The sequence below is a fragment of the Protopterus annectens genome, chromosome 2.part1, assembly GCF_019279795.1.
Source record: "Protopterus annectens isolate FY-2018-M chromosome 2.part1, PAN1.0, whole genome shotgun sequence".
Classification (NCBI taxonomy): Eukaryota; Metazoa; Chordata; order Ceratodontiformes; family Protopteridae; genus Protopterus; species Protopterus annectens.
In genome coordinates, this window is record NC_056729.1 from 667,209,657 (window position 1) to 667,233,962 (window position 24,306).

The 24,306-nt window shown below is 41.2% G+C and overlaps 1 protein-coding gene across 1 annotated transcript in view; it reads right to left on the reverse strand.

Annotated features, from left to right (window-relative positions):
• Positions 1 to 3,346: 3,346 nt before the first annotated feature.
• Positions 3,347 to 24,306, reverse strand: part of MND1 (meiotic nuclear divisions 1) — a 937,304-nt gene continuing 916,344 nt past the window's right edge. Inside the window, exon 8 of the mRNA XM_044063493.1 lies at positions 3,347 to 3,420. Coding sequence (XP_043919428.1) covers positions 3,347 to 3,420 — 74 coding nt within the window. The remainder of the gene's footprint in view (positions 3,421 to 24,306) is intronic.

A 24,306-nucleotide genomic window follows, 5' to 3' on the forward strand; every position in this document is an offset into this window, starting at 1 on the left:
GAACCGGGAGACCTCCCCCACCCCAAGGATGATGGCTCCGAGGCTGATGTGGGCACCAAACTCACCTGCGCCGAAGCCCCGAGTGAAGAGTCGGATCTGACAAGGGTCCGATTCAACCCCCCCCCCCCGGAAATGACGAGGGAGTGTTGGCTGCCAGCTCCCTCGATGGAAGACAACATCAATGAGATCGAAGCGGAGGTCAGAACTGAGACACCAGGGATGGTTCTCGGGCCTGACGGTTTCCATCACAAGGATCTCCAGGCACTCTGTCTCCGAACTTGTATGAGTTAGAGGAGGAATGGAACATAAGGTAAGATTCGGTATTTGGCTCCATGTCCTTCTGGGCTGGGCTCGAGAAAATTGTTACTATGGCAGGTGTCCGAAGCAATCTCCTAACCACCCGCTCCACATCATCGTCCGATAGGCTGTTGGATGATCGAGAGGAATGAGTAGATGATCTGTGGCTACCTGGCACCAAATGCAGCAGAGGAGACTGTGGCACCAAACAGACCGGCTCCAAGGACGGTGACCATCTCCTTTTTTGGCTCTGAGATGGTTCCGATAACTCAGGTGGAACCGATGGAGACTTGACAGACTTCGGATCCAAAGTAACCTGTTTCTCTTGTCCCTTCGTCAGCTCAGAAACTGGAGCTGAAGAGGCTGATGTTTTACATTTGGAGGCCTGATTCCCTTCGTTTCAAAAGACGCCTTTAATAAGCCCAACTATTCATTTGTTTTTCTGCTCCTGCAGGACCCTTGAACTAAAGCTGTGGCAAATAGAGCAGGAATCCTTCAGGTGAATGCCTCCCAAACAGTAAACATACCTAGTTTGTCCATCTGTTATAGACATTTTTTGTGTGCAAGAATCACACTTTTTAAAACCAGACTGTCTAGGCTCTTTAGTAGGATCTTTAGACATCCTGGAAATTAGTCACAACCAGTACAAAAAAGACACACTATAAAGTATAGTTTAACTCAAACAAAACCAACACCGGAAGAGAGAAAAAACAAAGTTTATATATATATATATATATATATATATATATATATATATATATATATATATATATATATGTGTATATATATATATATATATATATATATATATATATATATATATATATATATATATATATATATATGTAAAAAAAAAAAGAGAGAGGGTTAGAGGTGAGGTCTCTAAATGACGGATTCCTCTAAACTGAGGAGATGTCTCTAACTTAAATGGCGAAACCTTCAAAGTTTAAGGAAATAACAGGAAAGGACAGCCCTCTAACTAAAAATGGGCTAAGCAAAGGGGGGGGGGGCAAAAACGCATCCTCTAACTTAAACGGATTAGTTTAAGAAGAAGCTAAATTTCAGCCGGGATAGGGGAAAGGCCTGAAAGAATGACGGCCTACACCGAAGCAGCAAAAACACAGAGGAAGAACCTACAACCACGCTTTAAAAGCACCCAAAACAGTAAGCTATTTAACAAAGTTAAATTATCAAAGATTTAACTACTAAAAATCACACAAAAAGCAAAGTATGAAAGAACTTAGCCTGAGCCAGCGAAAAAGCAATCCCAAAGCAGCAAATGAGATCTGGGTAACTGTCACTAGACATCTTGGGATAGGGTGTAGCCTCAAGCCAGTGAAAGCTCTTGAGCTTTATGTGGCCGAGTCGGAACCGATGCTTGGTTCTGAACCCAACCATCAAGAATGAAGGCGAGATAGGACAACATAACATCAAATGTTTGCCACACTTTTCATGTTGCAGACAGTCCAATCAGTATTTTAAAACTGCTGTTTAGCTGTGGTCTAGCTTAAAGAGATACAGTTTATTGGTGATTTCTGTCAGTATTTCAAGGTGACGTCATGAATTTATTGAATATAATTCACCAATAAAGGATTAGAAAACTAATGTTATTTTTGCTTTTAAAAGATGAACTTGGTACGTACCATATATTTGAAACAATGATTTAACATTGTTTTAGGATTTTGTTTATTAGTCTTGTCTTATTCAGTAAATCAAGGTTTCAGCAATATATTCCTACTTTTCTGTTTCTATTAAATGTAGTTTCATTATTTGAATTAGAAGCATATGGCTATCTTCATGAAAAATGTCACTAAAATCAATAATAACCTTTCCTTTTTGCCTTTAATAGAATTATTGGAATAAGCAGAAGGAGGGTAAACCAAGTACCACAGTCTGCTGTAAAAAGATCCTTCTCTGGGTCTCGCCTATATCAGGAGAGCCAACATTTCCAGATCTAGCTGTTACTCATGGTCCTTAGTAATATTCACCAGATGACTTAATGACTCTGCTGTGACATTTATTTAGCTTCGGTTCATCTAACAGGAGAACATAATTTCACCAAAGCCTATTTCTGCAGCTTCATGGCCATCCTGTACAGCTGGTATAAGCAATGTTTCTTGTTTACTTATCACTCAACTGTGGTGTTGTCTAAAATTCACCTTTAGATTTCCCTCTGAAGTAGTTTACTGTCAAAACAACAAACATCACTTGACAATATTTTGAAACCCACATGAGGGGGACTGCATACCCTGAAAGTACCAGGTTTCCAGGAGAGCTCTGTACCTGTACCAATGAGCATGCTATCGGGAAGTTGGGGGGCAGGGCAGTGAAGACTGAAAGGCTTGCATAAATTCTCCTGTACCAGTGAAAATAGCTGACTGATTTCCTTAATTAAGCAGGGAATGAAACGGCAACTTATCTGAAGGATGTATGCCATATTCAAAAGATATCTGAGATAATGCTGAAACTTCCTCAGGTAAGGTGATGCATTCTTCACCATCAGGATATTGATTGATATACGATACAGAATAATGCAAAGATTCTAGGCAAAAGGAAGTCTTGTGATGGTGCTCATCGAAATGAATCTTGTCTAGGATGATATATCCCATCTCACACTGAGTCCAGCAAGGCTTCTAGAAAGATGTTCTATTTAGAAAGGCAATGAAGAAATCCAGACTCCCAGAAGAGAATCACCAACATGAGCAGTTCCAACCAACTTACACAGAAACACAGCCATTAAAAGGCAGTTATCCAGATATGGGAAAATATATATGTGCTGCACCTGATGACAAGAACAATCTTAATGAATGAGGGTTCTGTGTTCTGTCCATCTTGCTCTTTACTTCTTAATATCTAGTGTTGCATAACTATATTCATAAATACTACTTAACTAATTCTGTGCCATAAAGATTTATTGAAAATTAGTCTGTAAATAAAATGCTGATTTCAGTTTCTTGTGGTTTAAATAATTAAGATAGGAGTCAGTCAACCATAAGTACAGCATCTATTCTTTAGTATACAACTAAAGTAATATATGCATCTCTTATTGTTAAGGCATTCTCATTAAGAAATACACACCTGTCCATCTGTTAGCTGCTTCCTTAGCTATTTTGTTTGACTGTCCTGGAAAAAAATAATACAAGGGATAAATGGTTAGATTATCTTATAAACTTCAAACCAGAACAGTTTATTAGGCACAGGAAAAAATGATTATACAGTGCATGTTCAGTGCTAGATAATGCAATGCTCACACATTCTCTTAAGACCTGCAGACTAATCTTAAAATGACCCTGTGGACAGCCACTGCTATATGCAGAGTTTCCTAGGCATATCACACATGCATACATTCATACCTATGGTCAGTTTAGACTTCCTGATACATATATTTTGAATGTGGGAGGAAACCGGAGCACCTAGAGAAAAACCCGCACAAACACAGGGAGGACATGCTAACCACACACACAAGGCACTCCAGCTGCGAACTGAATTGAAGACCCTGCTGTGATGTAGCAACTCTATCCATTGCATCACTGTGCTGCCCTAAGATTCACTCACAAATATTACTCTCTACAGAAATGTTGAATCTGTAGATTTTCAAAAATATACTTTCCATTCAACAGCTCTGTCTGGCCAGGATTCACAACTAGCAGGTTCTAGAATAAGTACAACTATATAACTCTGTTATTGTGAACAATGCTGTATTCAACATATGTACAAAGCCATGGGCTGGTGGTAATAAACAGTGCAAAAACAGTTACGATTACAGCAACCAGTAGCACTGATCCAGCTTGTGTATACAGTCCTTGGTAGACTCTCATCCTCATGAGCCTGGCATGAGAGTTGAAATTCTAAGCCTTCCCCATTTCACGTTCTTGTGGCAGGACTTTGCCAGGATATGTAAGCTGAAATCAGTTACTTAATTCCTTTTCTCCTCAGCTGGCTCCTCCAGTGCCTGGCTGTTAATTAAACCCATGTCATTTGAGGCACAGTCAGACCCATAACTTCCATGCAACATAACCAGCCCTATATATAAATATAAATATATATCATGCTCCGGGTGGGTGGGAGATCCTAGATGGAGTTGGGATGCCTCTGGCTGCTAGGAGCTGATCCACAAGTCTCACTACATCGAGCTCTGAAAGGCTCCTGATGAAACGGGTTGACGTCCCTGATGGAAATTCAGGTCAGTCAAGGAATGGACTTAGCTGCTGTTCAACAAAGTGGTCAATGGACAGTGAATATCAGGTCCTAGCAAGTGTCTTGACCTTTGGCACAAGGGAGAAGCTATTGTTGGTGCCGACAGGGTCACTGGTACCCTGGAAACTGTTGGTACCGTGGGAATAGTGGTTGTCAGTTCAGTAATCAAGGACAGCACCATGGATGGAGTTTTAGGCCCCGCTGCCAAAGCAGGTGTCGAAGTCATCTTGGCTTGTTTAGTTTTCGGTTCCGTATGAACCTGGGCTTTAGTAGTTTTTGAAGCCTGGGACTGAGGACACGATGGAACTAAATGGCTCCTCTTCTTCGTCTCTTTTTTAGGAGGGGTTGAGACCCTCACCTCAGATGAAGCCTCCGAGAAAGGGGTTTTCAAGAGACCCTTTAAGAGTAACTTGTTTTTGCTCTCAGTTAAGGTGTGGGCACTAAAGCCCTTACAGAGCTCGCATGGAGGTTGAATCTTTTAATGTGGTATTCCTAGGCAATATACGCAGGAGAGATGCCCATTGGGGTTTGGCATCCTCCTTCCACATTTGTCACACTGTTTAAATCCAATAGTGCCCTTCTTGTCAGCAATTATCAAGAATACAGACAAGAACAATCAAATAGCAATTAAACAGCAATTTAGCTACAATGAAATATCCTGTTATGCGACTAGAGATACACACACACAAGCAGATAGAAGATTGTTTTATTTATTTATTTTTATAATTTACCAGCAATGGTAAATAGAAATATACCCAAAGGGTACAGGGAAGGGAGAAGAAATACCAATGATAGTATTTAGAATACCAAAAGGTATATGAAGAGACGGGCCTGTCCCAACAATGGTATGAAGAAATACCAATAAGGTAAAAAAGGTAAAATAGGGGAGAAAATTTCACTTGGATGGAAAGGGAATTATCTGTAACTATAAATGACTAAGAAAAGGAAGGATTATAGAAGAATATAAGGCTAAATTTCAAATATTGAGGAAAAAACCCAGAACACTTAGCTTGAGAGCTGGCCTTATGTGTCTTGAAACTGTATGCAGCAAACGAGATCTGAGGAGATGAGAAGGGCACTATGGTTAACTTTAGCTCAAGAATTTCTGGCTTCCGTGAGCTTGTATATCGGCAGAGTTGGTTTTGAGGATGGCACTGAAACCCATCAGTCATGAATGAATGAAGACTAACATCATCACTAGTTATCAGGCCGGCAGACAAAGAAGGTAGTATTGTTTTTATGGATTTGAAAGATTATGATTCTAGAATGATTAACTTGTTGCAAGAAGATAACACTTATGTGAAAATTACTAAAACAAGGCTAACAAGATGATAGCTAATGTCAATAACACTTTTTATGATACGTTAATGTGCAGGATGATCACCAAAGAAGTGTATGATTTTTTTGTATGTGCAACACCCTAAGATTCCCATCATTAAAGGTTTGCATAAAAATGTGAGTGATCCGCTGTTAAGACAGATTGTGGCGAGAAATGGCTGGGTCACTAAACCAGTGTCTTTATATATTGAAGAGAAATTAAAAATGGTTTTGAAAAGTGCTCCTATGGTACTGAAAGACAGAGCACTTTTAGATACATTGTTTAACTTTATGAACCTTGATTCTGGCAATACTCAATATTTGCTCTCCACACCAGACGTCAAAAGTCTTTTCACTGTTATACCTAATGGTTATGGCATAGAGAATGTTAGATCATACCTGCAGAAGAAAAATTGTTTTAATGCAGATACTATACATAGCATCTGTATGTTATTAGAAATCATTTCAGAGAATAATATTTTTGTTTACAAAAAAATAGATTTTTTTGGCAAAAACTGGGGGTAGCGATGGGCACCCCTGTGCCAGCAGTTATGCCAACCTTGTGTTGGCTGACTGGGAGGAACACTTTGTACTTACTCCTGTTCATGAATTCTATCAACATATTGCCTATTATAAAAGATTTGCTGACAACATATTTTTGTTATGGAGAGGCACTTGAGAGCAACTCGAGTTTTGCAACTTATATGGAAGAGACTGACAGGTTCCTTAAGTTCCCACTGCAGGCTTCTTGTGAGGAAATTGATTTTCTGGATGTGCATATTTTTGTACACAAACATATTAAGTTTGCCACTAACATACATTGGAAAACATGCTGGAAGAATAAGCTTTTACATAGAACCAGCATGCATCCTTGGTATATCTATTGTAACATCATGAAAGGACAGCTGGTTAGAACTTCAAGACTGCATACAATAGAGCATTTGCTATAAGTTTCTGATAATCTCACTCAACAACTGGTGGCCAGAGATTATAACACTAATGAAAGAGTGTGATGGTGGCACAGACTGAGTTAAGATTGACTAAAGGTGTTTCCTACTTTTCCGGTCATTATAAGAACTGTATTAGTCAATGTTCTTCTATAGTGGACACAGTTAATAGAACTAAAGTCACATTAACTTACACAAGTGATGTCAGTAATATCTGTGAGGATATTAAGAGCAACTGGAAGTTATTAACAATTGAAGGACAGATCAAAGAAATAGATGAACAACCGCAGATTATTTTTAAAAACAGTCAAAACTTGAAGCAAAGGCTTTATCATTCATATCTTTACGCTAAACCAGTTCTAAGTCAGAGAATTGGTACTTATCCATGTAGATCGTGCAAGGCTTGCGGGTATTAATAAAGAAAATGTTTTTATACATCCTAGTTTTCACACTAAATATATTCCGCAGTTAACACAGATTGTACAAGCAAAAACTCGGTTTATACTGCTACTTGCAGCAAATGTCCATGTTTTTATATTGGAAAGACCAACAGGCAACTCAAAGAAAGAATTCTTCAGCACATCAAAGACATTCAACTTAAAAGTAGTAATAATGCTTTAGTGAAACAAATTAATGAATTTAAATTGCATAGTTTTATCTTTATGGTTTTACAAATAACTGTACCCAGTATAAAATGTGGAGATATTACACATAGACTGCTGAATTTCGATGGATTGCAGATTTACAAGCAGAAAAATTGTCTGATTTGAATGGATAAGTTCCCTTTAAACCAATTCTTAAGGGGTGTTGGCTGCAATGTAGAATCTGATTGGCTTATAGCCCTTTAAATGGATGCTTTCATTGTACAGTAGAGTTGATTATCTGAAACATCAATTATTCGAATGCAGTCTTCCTAAGAGTACTTAAGAACAATATACATATACAGCTTTTTAATACTGGTTTAATAAACATGCCAAAAGCATTCTACAACGGCAGTAATTCAAGTTACAGTATTTTTATTTACCTTAAAATTTACTCTTTCTTGTAAATAAGTCCCAAAATTTCAATAAGCCCAGTGCAGTTTCCACCTCACCGTTACATGTAATAGACAAAGCTCTGGCTGATTTTACAGTAAACTAGGATTTGCATCTCCCTTTATGCCCTCAAAGCAAAGCCAAGAATGCAATATAGGTAGGGGGAGGAGTGGCAACAGACTGCAATAGCTATAACCAGCAACAACGCAATTGTTCTTTCAAATGCAGCGACAGCAGTGAAGCAGCCTAGTTGGACTTATTTCATAAAATAGATTTAATTGGCCAGTGTAGGACACACAGAAGGAATTGCTGCACTGTTTTGAAGGTACAGTAATAATCAGAAACCATTACCTTTCACTATACTGTCCATACATTTGGCCAAAATAGGGCAAGGTTTTCTGATACTATTTATTTTATTTGTTACCCAGGATTATGGGCAGGTTCAATTAGGCTTTTTCATTATGAACCCAGTCAAAAAGGGTAGTTTTACAGAATTCATTTACAGAAATAATGAAAGTGAAGAAACAGTGAGCAATCGCAGTGCAATTATCAACCAGTGAGAAAGATAACATATCAAAAATATGTTTGATTATCTAAACTACCCTAGATCCCAATTAGTTCGGATAATTGATTCTCAACTATACTACTTTAGATCTGAAGAATGTTTTAACCGAAAGTGCTTATCTACTTTTATTTCTTATTATATTGAATTTTCTTAAAGTGTATTTTATTGTATGCTCCAATACGTGGTGACTGCACTGTTTATCGTTGGAGTTCTTGTTTGTCGGTGGCTGTAAGTGACTTTTTGCTTAGGTACATACACAGATGAATTGTAATTTTTACAACAATGTTATTTAAGACTTGAAAACAATGCATTTAGGTACATATACAGACATAATACGATTTTTTAAATAAATAATGTTACTTAAGACCTTACACAATACATTATAAGCAGATTATAATTGAAAAAATGACCAGTTGCTTAGCTTTGCTTAAAATTTGACTTAACTTCTAAAATACTATTTCTAAAACATTACATAGTAACAATAGATTACTTGAGAAGATAACAGTTGATGTGCTCAGTATCTTGTTCATAGGTGTGTATTAGGCTAATGGCCCTGGAGCCTTTACAAGCCTAGCCCATAGGATTACTCTGGCATCGTGCCACCTGACTTTAGTTCCTAGTGCCTCTGTCGAGTAGAGCCACTGGAGTGATCCCCGGGGTGAATTTTCTATTTCTCATCCACTCATCAAGATTTCTTTTGAAAAGGGACAGTGAGGTGCTTTGCTTGACATGTATGGGAAGGCTATTCCATAGCATGGGCAGTCTGTAGGTTATGAACCTGTCCCTCCAGCATGTTCTATTGATTGTGGTAATGAGGTTGAAGTCTCTGGAGCGTGTGGTGCAGAGGGACTGGGATTTCTTTAGATGTAGCATTTCTAACAGAGCTAGGTCAGACATGGCTTTCTAAGTCAAGCAGAGATCACCTCAAAGTAGGAGATATGAAACAGAGAATAGTTGGAGTTTTTTTAGTCTGTCCATATAGGACAAGTGTTTAAGGCCTAGGATCCTCTTTGTGAGGTACTTCTGCAGCCTCTCCAGTTGTTGCAAGCGTCTAGTGAGGTACATGCCAAATGGGGCATTGTACTCAATGATTGACCTAATGAGGGAAGAGTAGTGGGAGACAATGACCACTTTCTTCCTGGAAGCAAAACCGCTAGTAATGGGATGTGCCACACAGAAGGACTTTCTGACCACAGTGGCAACGTGGGGGCGAAAGAGAGGTTGCTGTCAATCTGTGTTCCCAGATCTCTTATAAAGCCTTCTGTGTTCAGTGGACTACCATCAATGTGGTAATTCAAGGGAACCGGGTTTTTCCTAAGGGGGATGACAACAGATTTTTAGGCACTGAGCTTAAGGCCATATTTCTGACACCAGTCATTGATGTCTTTCTGTAGGATGTCAACATCACTTGGGGAGTTAACTCCCAACATGCAATCGTCTGCGAACTTTGTCAGCCAGAGTACCTTTGTGTTGGCCTGGACTTCAGAGAAGTAGATACCAAACAGGAGAGGACCCAGGAGTGAACCCTGTGGGACTCCCACTTGTGACTGGTCGGCAGTCTGACTTGGAGTCAGCTACTTTCATACTGTGGGTTCTATCTGTGAGCCAGTTTGCAACCCACCTAGTGATATAGGGGTTGATGCCTAGCTTAGTGAGTTTTTCTATGATTCCTGAGTGGGGAATGGTATCAAAGGCCTTGGCCAGATCAAGGTAGGCTGTATGAACCACTTTGCCTTCATCCACAGCTCTGGTGACTGATTCAAAGAAGTCGACTAAGTTGAGCAGGCATGATCTACCCTTTACAAAACCAAACTGTGTAGGATCCAGTGTTTGGAGATTCCCTATATCCTTGCTTATTAGGTCCATGATGATGTGTTCCATAGCTTTGCATATCAGACTCGTCAGGCTAATTGGGAGATAATTCCCGGGGTCTGTAGTTGCTCCTCCTTTTTGGAGAGGGTTGACTGTAGCAGTATGCCATTTGGTGGGGACAAAGCCTAAGGTGAGGCTGTGATTGAACAGGGCACACAGGTGAGGTGCCAGTTCACTCTGTAGTTCATGTAGAACACAGCCAGGGATATTGTCAGGTCCCATAGAAGCTGTATTCTTGGTCTTGGACAGTGCTGTTTTAACTTGTGCAGCCTGGCAATCTACTGGTATTGTGATTGGTCCTTTGGGGGGGGGGGGGGGTAAAGTTAGCATTGAATCTGTCAGCCAGTATATTGGTAATATCTGTTGGCTCGGTATAGGAGGTACCATTGTGCAGTAGCTCAGAGCAAATCTGCGTATTGCCGTGGAGATTTTTTACATAACTATAGAAGGCCTTGTGGTTGTCTTTACTATCTGCTGCAATTCTGTTTTCGTAGCTAGCTTTAGAGGATTTGATGAGGGATCTCAACCTTTTGTTGAGGCTAAGGGAGCTTTTCCAGTCTTGGGACTTCGCCTTATTCTGCATCAGTTTTCTCCTTCTGTTGTAGTTTGTTTATGGCAGGGGACCACCAGATTGGCTTCCCCTTTTTTTTTTTTTTTTTTTTTTGAGACCTTCTTAGTTCTATTGGGTATGGCGAGATCCATGCATTTGTGTACGGGTTCATACAGTGCATTGGCATATCATTCAGCGGTCGTGCAACTATTCTCCATTTGCATGGGTGCCGTGAAGTTAGACACCTCTGTTTTTACGAGCCCAACGTTAGCTTTGGAGAAATGGGGTGTGGGAGGGATGTGGTTTTCCAAGGTGATTAGTTTGTGGTCGGATCTAACCATAGAGGAGTTGACTATTCGTGTAGAGCAACGGTCGCCCATGTTAGTAATGACCAGGTCAAGAATGCTGCTACTTCTAGTGGGGGTAAGAACGAGCTGGTCCAGAGCATTGGAATTAATGAATTCCAGAAAGCATTGGGCAAGTGTATTGGTACAGGAGTAGTTTTCCCAGTTAATTTAGGGGTAATCGAAGTCGCCCAGTAAGAGAGCATTAAGTTGGATCCTAATATTCTCCAGGGAGCTTAGGAACGTGGAATGCGAGTCTTGAGACATGGTTGGGGACCTATAGCAGGGTATGACCTGAATTTCTGTCTTACCCAGTGCTAGCTGCACTTATCTCAGATGCGTTATGTTGGGCTACCAAGTCTGGAGGTGTGCGCATCCTTCATGAATATGGAAACACCACTGCCTTCGGTCCAAGTTCTGGGGTTGAAAGGTGTGGAATGAGTTATAGCCTGGTAGTGCAGGGGTGCTTTCTGCTGCCTTGAACCAGGTCTCTGTTACAGCACAAATGTCGATGTTCTCTATTTCAAGGACTGGTTTGAGCGAGTGCATTTTGAGATTTAGACTTCTAGCGTTGAGCAGCATGACTCTCAGATTGCATTTGTTTGTAGCTGTTATGGTGATAATTTGGTCTTTGGAACACCGCCTAAAAAAGGCACTATAGGGGTGGCAAGAGCTGTGGCCAGTATCCAGAAGCCCAGGGGTGACAGATGCAGGCCACCTCTGTCAAAGCATCGAGGTCGGTCAATCATGTCATCCCAAGCAGACAGATACTGGATCCCCTTAGAATGACACCAGAAACTTAGCCAATTGTTGAAATCAATCATTTTCTGCTTGTACTGTGGTATCATTCTGGGTGATGGTAGGATGCTGCTCAGGGCTAGGGTCATACCCGCCTGGGCTACATAATCTAAGAGCTCCTCCATGTCTCTTTTCATGTAGTCCAGGGAGGTACGTCTCATTCACAAGCACATGTACAATGACAGAGCCATATTTGTATCTGTTCTTGAGGGACCTGAGTGTGTGGGTTATGTGGCAGATCCTGACACCTGACAGCCAGTTGACTGTTACTTTCTCCTTATTCGACTTAGTGAGTGGGACATCAGTGTGCCTATCGAGTCACCTATGGCTAGTGTGTTGGGCATGTTGTTTTGCCTTAGGGGCTTTGGTTGAGTGGCACACTGTTTAGGAGAGTTATGTGTCTCGTCATTAGTGTTGTGGTGGTTGGGTGGGTTTCTGCCTAGAAGGTCTCTGCTGTTTGTGTAGATTTTTATTGAGAGCCTCCACAAAGGTGGTTGTGTGGTTTCTGTTTTTATGTGAAGGCGGTGCTGGTGTGTATTCTGGAGGGCTATGTGTTCCATTTGGTGTGGTGCAAGTGTTGACCTTCTCCTCTTGACCAGCTATTCCGGTCTTGGCTGGAGAGTGGTGGCTTCCAATTTTGATATACAAGTGCATCTCTCAAGTCTGTGCATTGGGAGGTAAGAGGAGAGGGTTACCAGTGTACATGAGGCAGTTGCTACATTGCCTCAGGATGCCCAAGTTCACCAGGTAAATAGGAAGAAACACAGGGAACTTGCCTTTAGACATGCCTGGAGGGGTGGGCATTAATAAATACTGGAGCTGTTTCCTTGTAGAACATTTAGTGCTGGTAGCATTTGTGTGCTACAATAATTGCTACAAGAAGTCTGGTAAAGTGCTAAACTAATAAGCTAGTAAAAGTGCAAGAGAGGAGAGAACTAGCAGATCTAAGGGAAAAATTGAAGAGCACACTTTGGCACCACTCAGAAGCTTACAAACAGTCCTGGATACAATAAATATGTATCTGGACTAGATTAGTTACAGGAAAGGTGGGAAAACAAGTGCAGATGTGGACTTTTAAACCAGAAAGTTGAAAGAGGTGGAACAAACTGCTCAAACAGCCAATAAGCTACTATTTCTGGGCCAGAAACCACTCCTCCTGTGGTAGATAGGCTACCTAGTGCTTACCACTCCCACCGATAAGCTAGAAGGCTTTCCTCCAACGCAAAAAGGTTTGGGGGGCTCAGAAGCTTATAAACAGTCCTGGATACAGCAAATATATATCTGGACTAGACTAGTTACAGGAAAGGCAGGAAACAAGTGCAAATGCAGGCTTTTAAACCAGAGAGTAGAACGAGATGGAAAAACTGCCCAAATGGTCAATAAACTACAATTTATGGGCCAGAAACCACTCTTGTGGTAGATAGGCTACCTAGTACTTCCCACCCCCACTGGTAAGTTGGAAGGCTTCCCTCCAACACAGAAAGGCTTGGGGGGCTCAGAAACTTACCAACAGTCCTGGATACAGCAAATTTGTATCTGGACTAGACTAGTTACAGTAAAGGTTGGAAAACAAATGCAAATGCGGGCTTTTAAACCAGAAAGTTGAAAGAGATGGAAAAACTGCCCAAACGGCCAATAAACTACAATTTATGGGCCAAAAGCCACTCTTCTTGTGGTACATAGGCTACCTAGTGCTTACCACCCCCACTGATAAGCTAGAAGGCTTCCCTGCAACACAGAAAGGCTTGGGGGGCTCAGAAGCCTACCGATAGCCCTGGACAGAATAAATCTGTATCTGGACTAGACTAGTTACAGAAAGGCAGGAAACAAGCATAGCTTTTTTTTCCAGAAAGCAGCTAAAACAACACTAAAAATAAAGCAAATACACTTTAAATAAATGCAATTTATTCGAAATGTATTCTGAACTAAATTCAACTGTTGCTTTATTCAACTTTGAACAGTTAAGAAGTGCCAAAAAATATATACTTATCAGGTGAGAAGCATACTCAGAACACAAGGACATTTTTATTTATTTATTTATTTAGTTAGTAATTTTTAGTTATTTTTTGTTAGTAAAGTGCAAAGGGAGGAAGGAGGAGCAGAAGATAATTCAAGGTTAAGAACCTAAGTGAGTTGGCCTTCTCCAATGTTCTCTCTGTAACGGGTAGAATGAACACTAGACTGGGAGGAGTGTCCCAGATCAAATGTACAGTAGGGGCGGGCAACGGCAAAGCCGCCAACTATAACAAACACCACAGGAATAGGGTGGGTAGGAGGCAGAAAACTAGTTTCAGAAGAGATCAGGAACAAAAAAAAAAACAATGTCAGCAAATATATAAAATAATTCAGTCAGCAAATATATAAAGTAATTTAGGCAAAAATTAAGACAATGCAGAACTCTGAATAGTTAAAGTGCCAAGAATTATACTTATCAAAGATTATATTTCCAAATTGTTTAAGAGCACTCTTCAGTCAGAACACAAGGAGTTTCTAACAGTGTATGCAGGAATGTACAAACAGGGGCTATTTTAAATCAGCAAGCATTGAAGCAATCAGATAAAAAAGCTGTTGGACCAGTTTTATAAACTTTAATACCATCACAGAAATAGGGGGAAAACCAGTTTCAGAAGAAATCAAGAACAAAAAAAAAAAAGCAATGCCAGCAAATATATAAAATAATTCAGTCAGCAAATATACAAAATAATTCAGGCAAAAATTAAGACAACGCAGAACTCTGAAAGGTTAAAGTGCCAAGAATTATACTTATCACAGATTATATTTCCAGATTGTTTGAGAGCACTCTTCAGTCAGAACACAAGGAGCGTCTAATAGTGTATGCATGAATTTACAAACGGGGGCTATTTTAAATCAGCAAGCCTTGAAGCAATCAGATAAAAAAGCTGTTAGACCAGTTTTATAAACTTTAACACCACCAAGGAAATGATGTGGGGGGGGGGGGGGGACCAGGAACAAAAAAAAACAATGCCAGCAAACATATAAAATAATTCAGTCAGCAAATATATAAAGCAATTCAGGCAAAAATTAAGACAACACAGAACTCTGAAAAGTTAAAGTGCCAAGAATTATACTTTTCACCGATTATATTTCCAGATTGTTTGAGAGCAGTCTTCAGTCAGAACACATGAGAATAGGTTTACACTAGATTAAATAAATAGCTTTAGTTAGAGAAGGGGAGAAATAGCATAGAAGTTTCTTGAAGTTATAAATTTAGAGGGGTTTAGAGAGACAGAAAGCAGAATGCAATGTAAGGTTGGGGGAGGGAAGGAGAATTCTTAGTGAAGTTTCACAGGTCTAAAGTGGGAGGTAAGAGAGACTGCAGAGAACAAGTAAGGTGGGGCACAGGAAGGAGAGGTAGAGGGAGATTAACCTGGAGTTAAGCATGCACAGAGCCATGACTTATTTAGGTGCGCTTTTAGAGAGGCTTTAAAGAGTGGCAGGCTGGGGCTTGATCTGGTGGTTGAAGGGAGAGAATTCCATAGTTTAGAAACAGAGCAAGAGTAAAGACACTGACCTGGTTGTTTAGAAAGTTTGGAGATTTCTAGCAGATTTTTGTTTTTACTGATCTGAGTGATCTGCTTGGTATGCAGTATCTGACAAGCTTATCCAGGGCAGGGCGAGCAGTGGCTTTGTAAATTAAGTTATGTATAGTAGACAGTTGGATATATACTAGCTGGTTGGAGAGTTCAAGCCAATTTAGTTCCCATAGTGGTTTACAGGGGTGCTTATGGTATTTGGCGTTAGTGGCAAACTTTGACACTTTGTTATAGCATTGGTCCACTTTTGTCTTGGTGGAGTTTTGAAGGTTGGTGAGTATACAAGAACCGTAAAATAGGGAGGGGAGAAGGAAGGTTTTTGCTAGGGTAGTCTTGGTTATTGTGGTAAGGAATTGGTTATTTCTGTAGTGAAGACCTGTTTTTTGTGGGTTTTCTTTATGTTTTCCTGGATATGAAGGTTGAATGTGAGTTTGTCATCAATATTTACACCAGGTAATTGTGTTTCCTGTACTCTTTCAATGATAGTGTTGTTGGCTGAGTGGATGTTAAATTGGTCGGAGCTGAGGGTGGTATTTTTGGGGTGAAAGACTAAGTTTGGTTCTTTTGGGATTCATTAAAAGTTGGGCATCTGTGAGCCCTGATTCAAAAGCAGTGAAAGATTTTTATTACTGAGTAGTACTGTGAGAGTGCAAGAGGTGCAGATTATGGTGGAAATTGTCTGCATATTGAATTAGTGTTCTAGGGGAAGAGGAGGCATGTAAATTATTGGTGACTATATTAAACAGTAGGGGACCTAGGATGGAGCCTTTAGGGACTCCTGTAGGGTTATGGAGAAAGGGGGAAAGCTGGTTAGACCACTTGACAGCTTGCTTCTGGTCTTGTAGATAGCTTTAAAACCACTGTACTCGGATAAGGGAGCAACCTAGGCTGGACATGGCATCAAGGAGTAAGGGGTGCAAGACTGTATCAAAGGCTTTAGAGAGGTCCAGGAACAATGAGGATACAAGGTATCCATCTCTAGCCCTATTTATGGTCTCTGTAAAGGATAGCAGAGCTGTAGATGTGCTGTGTCCAGGCCAGAAGTTGTGCTGAGTTTGAGAAAGCAAGTTCTTCTGCAGTAGGCATTTCATAAACTGTTTGTGGATACACCTTTCAGGAATTCTGGCTATAGGAGATGATATGGGACAAAAGTTTACTATTTTCGTGGAGTTTCCTCCTTTATGTATTAGGGTTATAAGTAATAGTTTCCATATGGTAAGGGACTATCGATTCAGATTGAGATCTATATATGAAGATGCTGACTGGATAAGTGACAGAGTCGGCAGCAAGTTTTAAGTATTGTGGTGGGAGTTTATCTGCAGATCTGGAGCAGGATTTTAATTTGAGCAGTAATTTTTTTTATAGTTGAACCGGGTATGGGCTAAAAGGAGAAATAGGTTTGGTTACCCTTGCATTGGTTGTGTGTGTTGGTGGTGGTGTGGTCTGAGTTAGACGATGAGTTATTGTGTTAGAGTTAGAGAGAAAGTAGGTGGGTGTCCTGTTAGTGTAAGTAGTCAGTATGTCAGCTATGGATGTTATAAAGTGTTTATTACATTTTTCTGCTATCAGTGATGGGGACACTGGGTGAAGCGGAGTGCTCTTTTTTGCACATTGACTGCCATAATTATTTGGAGTTGCATTTATGTTGTAGCTAAAGGTGTGAGTAGTAGGATTTCTTTTGCTTTTGCTGATTAATTTAGTTAAGCTATTGTGGAGTATTTTGAAAGACAGAAGATGTTGTTCAGTTTTGTTCAGTTTCCATGTGTTCCAGGCTAGATCTTTTTCTGTCATTAAGTTAATACAATCTTTGGTTATCTATGGGCTTGTATTTTTTACCCCTTTTGTTTGTACAGGGGTTAGAGTATTGAGTATCTTTAGGAAGGGAGAATTGAAATATTGGACTGTTTATTTTACAGAGTGAATAATTAAATATCTCTTGACTGAATTTAGTAGTGTTTCTAACGGATTTCAGTGAGTGTGTTTTTGGATGGTGGATACTGGCTCTGATGGCATATGTGGGAAGATGGTCACTGAGTGGGACAGACAGTGTACCTGAAGAGGAAAAGTTTTTTGACTGAGAGACTAGAATCCAATCCAGCATATAATGGGAAGTGAAGTCTTTAATGTATCATGTTGGGATTGTGATTAGTTGTTCAAAACCATACAGATTAATGCTATTGGTGGGAGAGTCAGTTGCGATAGAATGCCAACCGATATTTGTGTTACCTAGGATGACTGTTTCTTGTTTGATATTTTGTGATGTCCAAGATAATAATACATCTTCCAGGAAAGGTATGTTGTTTTCAGGTGGAATATATACCACAATGATACATATTCTTTTTGTATCACTGCGGTTCAGGGAGGTTATTAGGATCCCGGCACTGGAAAATGCAGGTATACTGTTTGCGTAGGGTGCAATCTTGAGTATGGAAGGATACAGAAGGGCTATCTCTCTGCCTTTTTTTTGGTCTATCTACTATCTAAATGGCATAGCTGGGAGGTGTAACTTCTGCATCTATTATGTTGGGGTGTAGCCATAGGTTCATAGGTTGGTACTAGGCTATCGGCCATAGGACCTATGCAAGCCTAGCCAGAACAATTCCCTGGATATTTCTTCCCACAATATTTACTTCTCTAAGACCCCTGTCTAGCAGGGCGACTGACATGATCCCCGGGGTGAATTTCCTATCTCCCATCCAATCATCAAGGCTCCTTTTGAAGAGGGCCAATGAGGCACTCTGCTTGACATGTATGGGCAGTCTATTCTAGAGTATGGGGAGTCTCTGAATCAGGAACCTATCCCTCCAGTATGTTTTGTGCATTGTGATGACAAGGTTTAGATCCTGGGAGCATGTGGCTCTGAGGGATTGGGATTTCTTTAAGTGGAGCATGTCCAGCAGCTCAGGGTTTGACATGGCCTTGTATGTTAAGCAGAGATCGCCCCTGAGTAGACGATATGCCACAGACTATAGCTGGAGTTTTTTTTAGACGGTCAGCATATGGCTTCTGCTTTAGGCCTGTGATTCTTTTAGTGAGGTATTTCTGTGGCCTTTCCAGCTGTTGCAGATGTCTTGTGAGGTACATACCAAATGGGGCATTATACTCTATAATGGGTCTAATGAGGAATGAGTACAGTGGGACAATGACCTCCTTTTTCTGGATGACAAGCCCTTAGTGATGAGGTGTACCACATAGAAGGATTTCCTGACTGTTGTGGCGATGTGGTTATCAAAGGTGAGACCACTGTCCACCTGTGTCCCTAAGTCTCTCATCACACTTTCAATGTTTAGTGTCCTGCCACCTATGTGGTAATTCATGGGTACATGTTTTTTTTCCAAAGGGGATAACTATACATTTCTTGGCATTAAGCTTGAGCCCATGGCTCTGGCACCAGGCATCTGTTTCTGTAAGGCCCTTTTGTAGAGTATCCACATCATTTGGGGATTTAATAATGGCTCCCAGTTTGCAGTCATCTGCGAACTTTGTTAGCCAGAGTCCCTTAGTGTTGGCCTGTACTTCACAGAAGTAAATGCCAAACAAGAGCGGTCCCAGGACTGAACCCTGAGGTACTCCACTTGTCACTTGCCTGGAGCTGGATTTGGAGTTGGCTACTTTTACAATCTGGGTTCTGTCAGTAAGCCAGTTGGCAACCCATCCAGTGAAGTAGGGATTTATGCCCAGTTTAGTAAGTTTATCTATGATTCCAGAGTGGGGGATGGTGTCGAAGGCCTTGGTGAGGTCTAGATAGGCTGTGTGGACCACCTTACCCTTGTCCACAGCTCTGGAGACTGATTCAAAGAAGTAAATCAGGTTCAGGAGACAAGATCGGCCCTTTATAAACCCAAACTGGGTGGGGTCCAGTGTTTGAAGGTTGCCAATGTCTTTGTTTATAAGTTCCATGATAATGCGTTCCATGCCCTTGCAGATCAGGCTCGTCAGACTGATGGGCCGGTAGTTCCCGGGATCCAAGGTGGATCCTCCCTTGTGTAGTGGGATAACTGTAGCTGTGCGCCACTCAGTGGGCACGGAGCCTGAGATGAGGCTATGATTAAACATGACACTTAGGTGAGGTGCCAGTTCATATTGTAGTTCATGCAGTACACAGCCCGGGATGTCATCTGGTCCCATGGATGCTGTACTCTTAGCTTTGGAGAGTGCGGTTTCAACCTGTGTGGCCGTGTTTACCGGAATTTGGCAATCTTTTGGTATTGAGATGTGCCCTTTAGGGAGTGAGAGGGGGGTGAAGCTGGCACTAAATCGATCTGCCAGGATATTGGCAATATCTTTGGGATCAGTGTATTTAATGCCATTCTGTTGTAGCTCAGAGCATATCTGAGCATTGCCATTTAGATTCTTGACATAACTATAAAATGCCTTGTGGTTATCTTTGGAATCTTTGGCAATTTTATTTTTGTAGCTAGCTTTGGAGGATTGTATGAGGGATCTCAGCTTCTTACTGAGGCTGGTAAGGGAGTTTTTTGCATCCTGGGATTTTCTTCTTTTCTGCAACAGTTTCTTTCTTCTGTTGTATAGTTTGTTTATGGCAGGGGACCACCATATTGGCTTCCTTTTTTTGGAGGAGAGCTTCTTGGTTCTATTTGGGATGGCATGATTCATGCATGAGTGGATGTGCTCGTACAGTGCCTTAGTGTAGGATTCAGAAGTCGAACTTTCAGCTCCCATCTGCATGGGTGTCATGACGTTTGTCACTTCTGACTTGAGTAGCATGAAGATGCATTGGAGAAGTTTTTTACTGAGGTTTCCTTACTGGGGGGTGGTGGTGGGATGTGGATGTCAAGGGTGGTTTGCCTATGGTCAGACCTGACCAATGAGGGGGTGACCACTGGTGTGGAGCATCTATCTACCATGTTGGTAATGACCAGGTCTAGGATATTGAAGCCCCTGGTGGGACAATGGATTAGTTGATCCAGGGCGTTGGAATTTATGAATTCCATGAACTGCTGGGAAAAGGTGTTGGTTTTCGCGTAAGTTTTCCCAGTTAATGGCAGGGTAGTTGAAATCATCCAGTATTAGTGTGTTTGGTTGTATCTTAATATTTTCCAGTATGTTTAGAAAGGTGTAGTGAGAATCTTGGGGCATGGTGGGGGATCTGTAGCAAGCTACAATTTGGATTGCAGTCTTACCTATTGTTAGTTGCACCTGGAGAATTTCAGATGCATTGTGTTGGGCAACTAGCCTGGAGGTGAGAATATCCTTGGTGAATATGGACACTCCTTCACCTTTAGTGTTTTGGTCTTGGTTTGGTGGCCGAAAAGTGTGGTAAGAATTGTAGCCTGGTATTGCAGGGGTGCTCTCTGGTGCCTTGAACCAGGTCTCAGTTACTGCACAGATATCGATGTTCTCCATTTTTAGGAGTGCCTCGAGAGAGTGCATTTTGAGATTTAGACTTCTAGCATTGAGTAGCATTACCTTCAGATTTTGCATGCTTGTTATCTGTTACGGTGGTGGTTTTGTCCTTTGAACCTTGCCTAAAAAAGGCACTATAGGGGTGGCAGAAGCTTTAGCCAGTAACCTGAATCCCAGGGATGACCGGTGCAGACCATCTCTGACAAAGCATCGTGGTTTGTTGATCATGTCATCCCAGGCAGACAGATACTGGATCCCCTTTGAATGACACCAGAAGCTTAGCCAATTGTTGAAATCAATCATTTTGTCCTTGTACTGTGGTATCACTCTGGGCGAAGGTAGGATGCTACTCAGGGCTAGGGTCATACCTGCCTGGGCCACATGATCCGAGAGCTCTTCAATGTCTCTCCATGTAGTCCAGGGAGGTATGTCTCAAGTGATTCACTCCAACATGGACAATGACAGAGTCATATTTGTACTTCTTGTGGAGTGACTTGAGTGCACGCGTTATGTAGCGGATCCTGGCACCAGACAGGCAGCTGACTGTAATTTTCTCCTTGTTCAGCCTGGTGAGTGGGATGTCAGTGTGCCTGACTATAGAGTCACCTATGACTAAGGTGTTGGGTACATTGTCTTGCTTTAGGGGCTGTTGTTGGGTGGCACACTGGTGTTGTGAGCTATGTGTCACTTTGGTTGTGACTGGTGTTTGTTTGCGTTTCAGCTTCGGAGGTTCTTGTTGCTTGGGCAGGTTAATGTTAAGGGCCTCCGCATATGTGGGTTTAGTGTTGCTATGTGTGGGTGTTGATAGTGTGGGATTTGAAGGGCTATCTGCTGCTTGAGGTGTAGTGCAGGTGTTAACCTTCTCCTCTTGACTGTCTAGCACAATCTTGGCTGGAGAGAGCTTTGCTTGCAGGTTGGCTATGTAAGTTTATCTCCTACAAGTTGTAGTGTTGGGTGGTAGGTGGAGAGGATTATCTGTGTACATGAGGCAGTTGCTGCATTGCCCCAGTATGCCCAGATTCACCAAGTGGACAGGAGACACCTGGGCATACTGGGGCAACTCTGCTACCTTCCTTTGCACTACATACAAATAACACTCTTCCCATTTCCCTGTACCCAACCTTCACTGTTGTCCCTACTCAACTGCCTAATGTAAACACAACCACACACACAGCTTAAAATCAGGCATACCTTACCCCCCCCCCATGTTGGTACCTGTACTGCACATTTCTTTCCTTTTGCATTCTTTCTTACCCTATCAAACAAACAAATCATGCACTGTCTACCCAACTTATCTTTGGAAGCATTAAGGCAGTATTACAAGCTAAGTAATTCACTAATGGTACCAGCATTATTCAAATCATGTCTTTCTGTGTTACTACTAAACAATCTCAGTTTCTGCCTCCACCTATCTGGAAACCACTGGGCCTACCCCTAGATAAGTTTTTGTCTGTAGTTTTCTAAGACAATGATTTTGCCTTCAGGCTCAGGTATGCTGGCTCATTTGTAGCTATCACTAGCCTCCAGGCCACACCCCTACAGCCTTAGTCAAAGGGACTACCATTGATTTAGATCCATGTGAGGATAAGGATAAACCTGACACCCTCTCAACCTCTCAAACACAGGAAAAATATCCAGTTTCAGGTAGCAATTTTTTGAGCTTCACAGACCAAATTACAGTTATCTTTCTAGAGGATGAAGGGCAATCTCATAAAATCACTCATAGCACTAAGGCACTCCAAAAGCTACTCATCTAAATACCTTCATAACCAAGATAAATAACACTGGATATAAAGGGCTTCTTGTGTGCAACATAGTGAAAAATCACAGTATAAAATGTTAACTTGAAGAGTCCTATCTGTGCAGATGTAAACTGTATATCTGTGGTGCTGCCATCACAGGTTGAGACTGTTGACCTGGTTGGGAAGAAGAATTAAATATTTTCAAGACTATTCCTCTATAAATGGAAAGGGGAAGGTCTGTTGCTTCAATGACTCTTGCTGAAGGCTGAGGATCTCAAACACATTATTATGTCACTGCATATCGTACTCCAGGACAAAATTACAGTTAGCATTACTCTAACATCATCTGGTTCTCCAGTTTGGCTCCAGCTAAGGTGCCTTCTGTGTGAAGGCTGCTCATTCTCCTAGCATCTGTATAGGTATTCACTAGGATGTCCAGTTTCTTCCTTCATCCCAGATGTATGTTGATAGGTGAACAAGAAGTTATATAAACTGCCTCGTATATACATATATGTGTGTGTGTGTGTGTGTGTGTATATACACACACACACTCATGGATCTTTCAACAGGCTGACATCCCATCTAGCACTGGTTCTCTGCCTTATACAGCTGCTTGCTAGGAGATGTTCAGGCTCGAGCAGCATGGCAGGTCAAAAATTAAGCAACCCACCTAATGGTTCCAGGGTCTGGGTTCGATCCCACAATAATTAAAAAGCCCCTGGATGAAGAAAGTACTACCAAACAATGAATTAATATCTACGTTTGAAGAAAAAAAATGGCTAAATGGTATCTCTTTCATGTAAAACAATATCTGTGGGATCCAGATTACATACTGCTTCCCCATCAATATCAGCATTATTCAGAAGGTAAATATCGTTTTTTTCACTGGTTCAGGCTGATAGTGAAACCAAGGGATATGATGAAAGGAGGAGCAATATAAGCTATAAGGAAAGAACCAAGAAAAAGAAAGCATACATTGTGTTCTAGGATGAAGAAAAAACGCTTTCTTAGCCAATAATATAACATACATAGTAATTTGCCTACCTCAGTTCCACTATCTAATGAATAAATTCACCAGATGTCTGCAAAAATTAATATTTTTTTAAGGAAAATCAAAAATGAAAACAATCATGTGACTCCAGAATGATAACGATTCAATGAACACAGCATAATAATGGGAAAGAAATACAGTTGTCTACTTTCCATGAATGTAGATGTTAAGAGTCTTTATTGTTGCAGTGATAAATACATGTGACTTCCTTGCTGAGGAAGAACCGGGCTGGCCTGAATTCCAAAGACTTATCTCCTCCACCAGGCTTGGTGGATGCCTTCTCCCTGATGGTAGCACGTCTAGGTATAAGAATCATTGTCCAGCACCATATTTTCAGGTCTTTCTTGCCGCCTCAGAACTGGGGCCCCACACATTGAACTCCTGGTCAGGAACATAAGACAACCAATCTGCCTCTAGTGGGCTACTGTACAGGGGTATCTGAACCCTAAACTAGTGGGGTGGCAATCCTGAGGATAAAAGGGGAGCCCACGCCAACCCTTGGTTGGGAGAGAAGGGAAGGAAGGAATGAAGGGTATGCAACAATGAAGACAATATAACATCTACATTTATGGTAAGAGGACAGAGCTGTACTATGTTCATCATGGTTCACTGATGCAATAAAAACAATATGGCAGGATTCCCACAGCAAAAAAGTGGGAGGTTGGAAACAA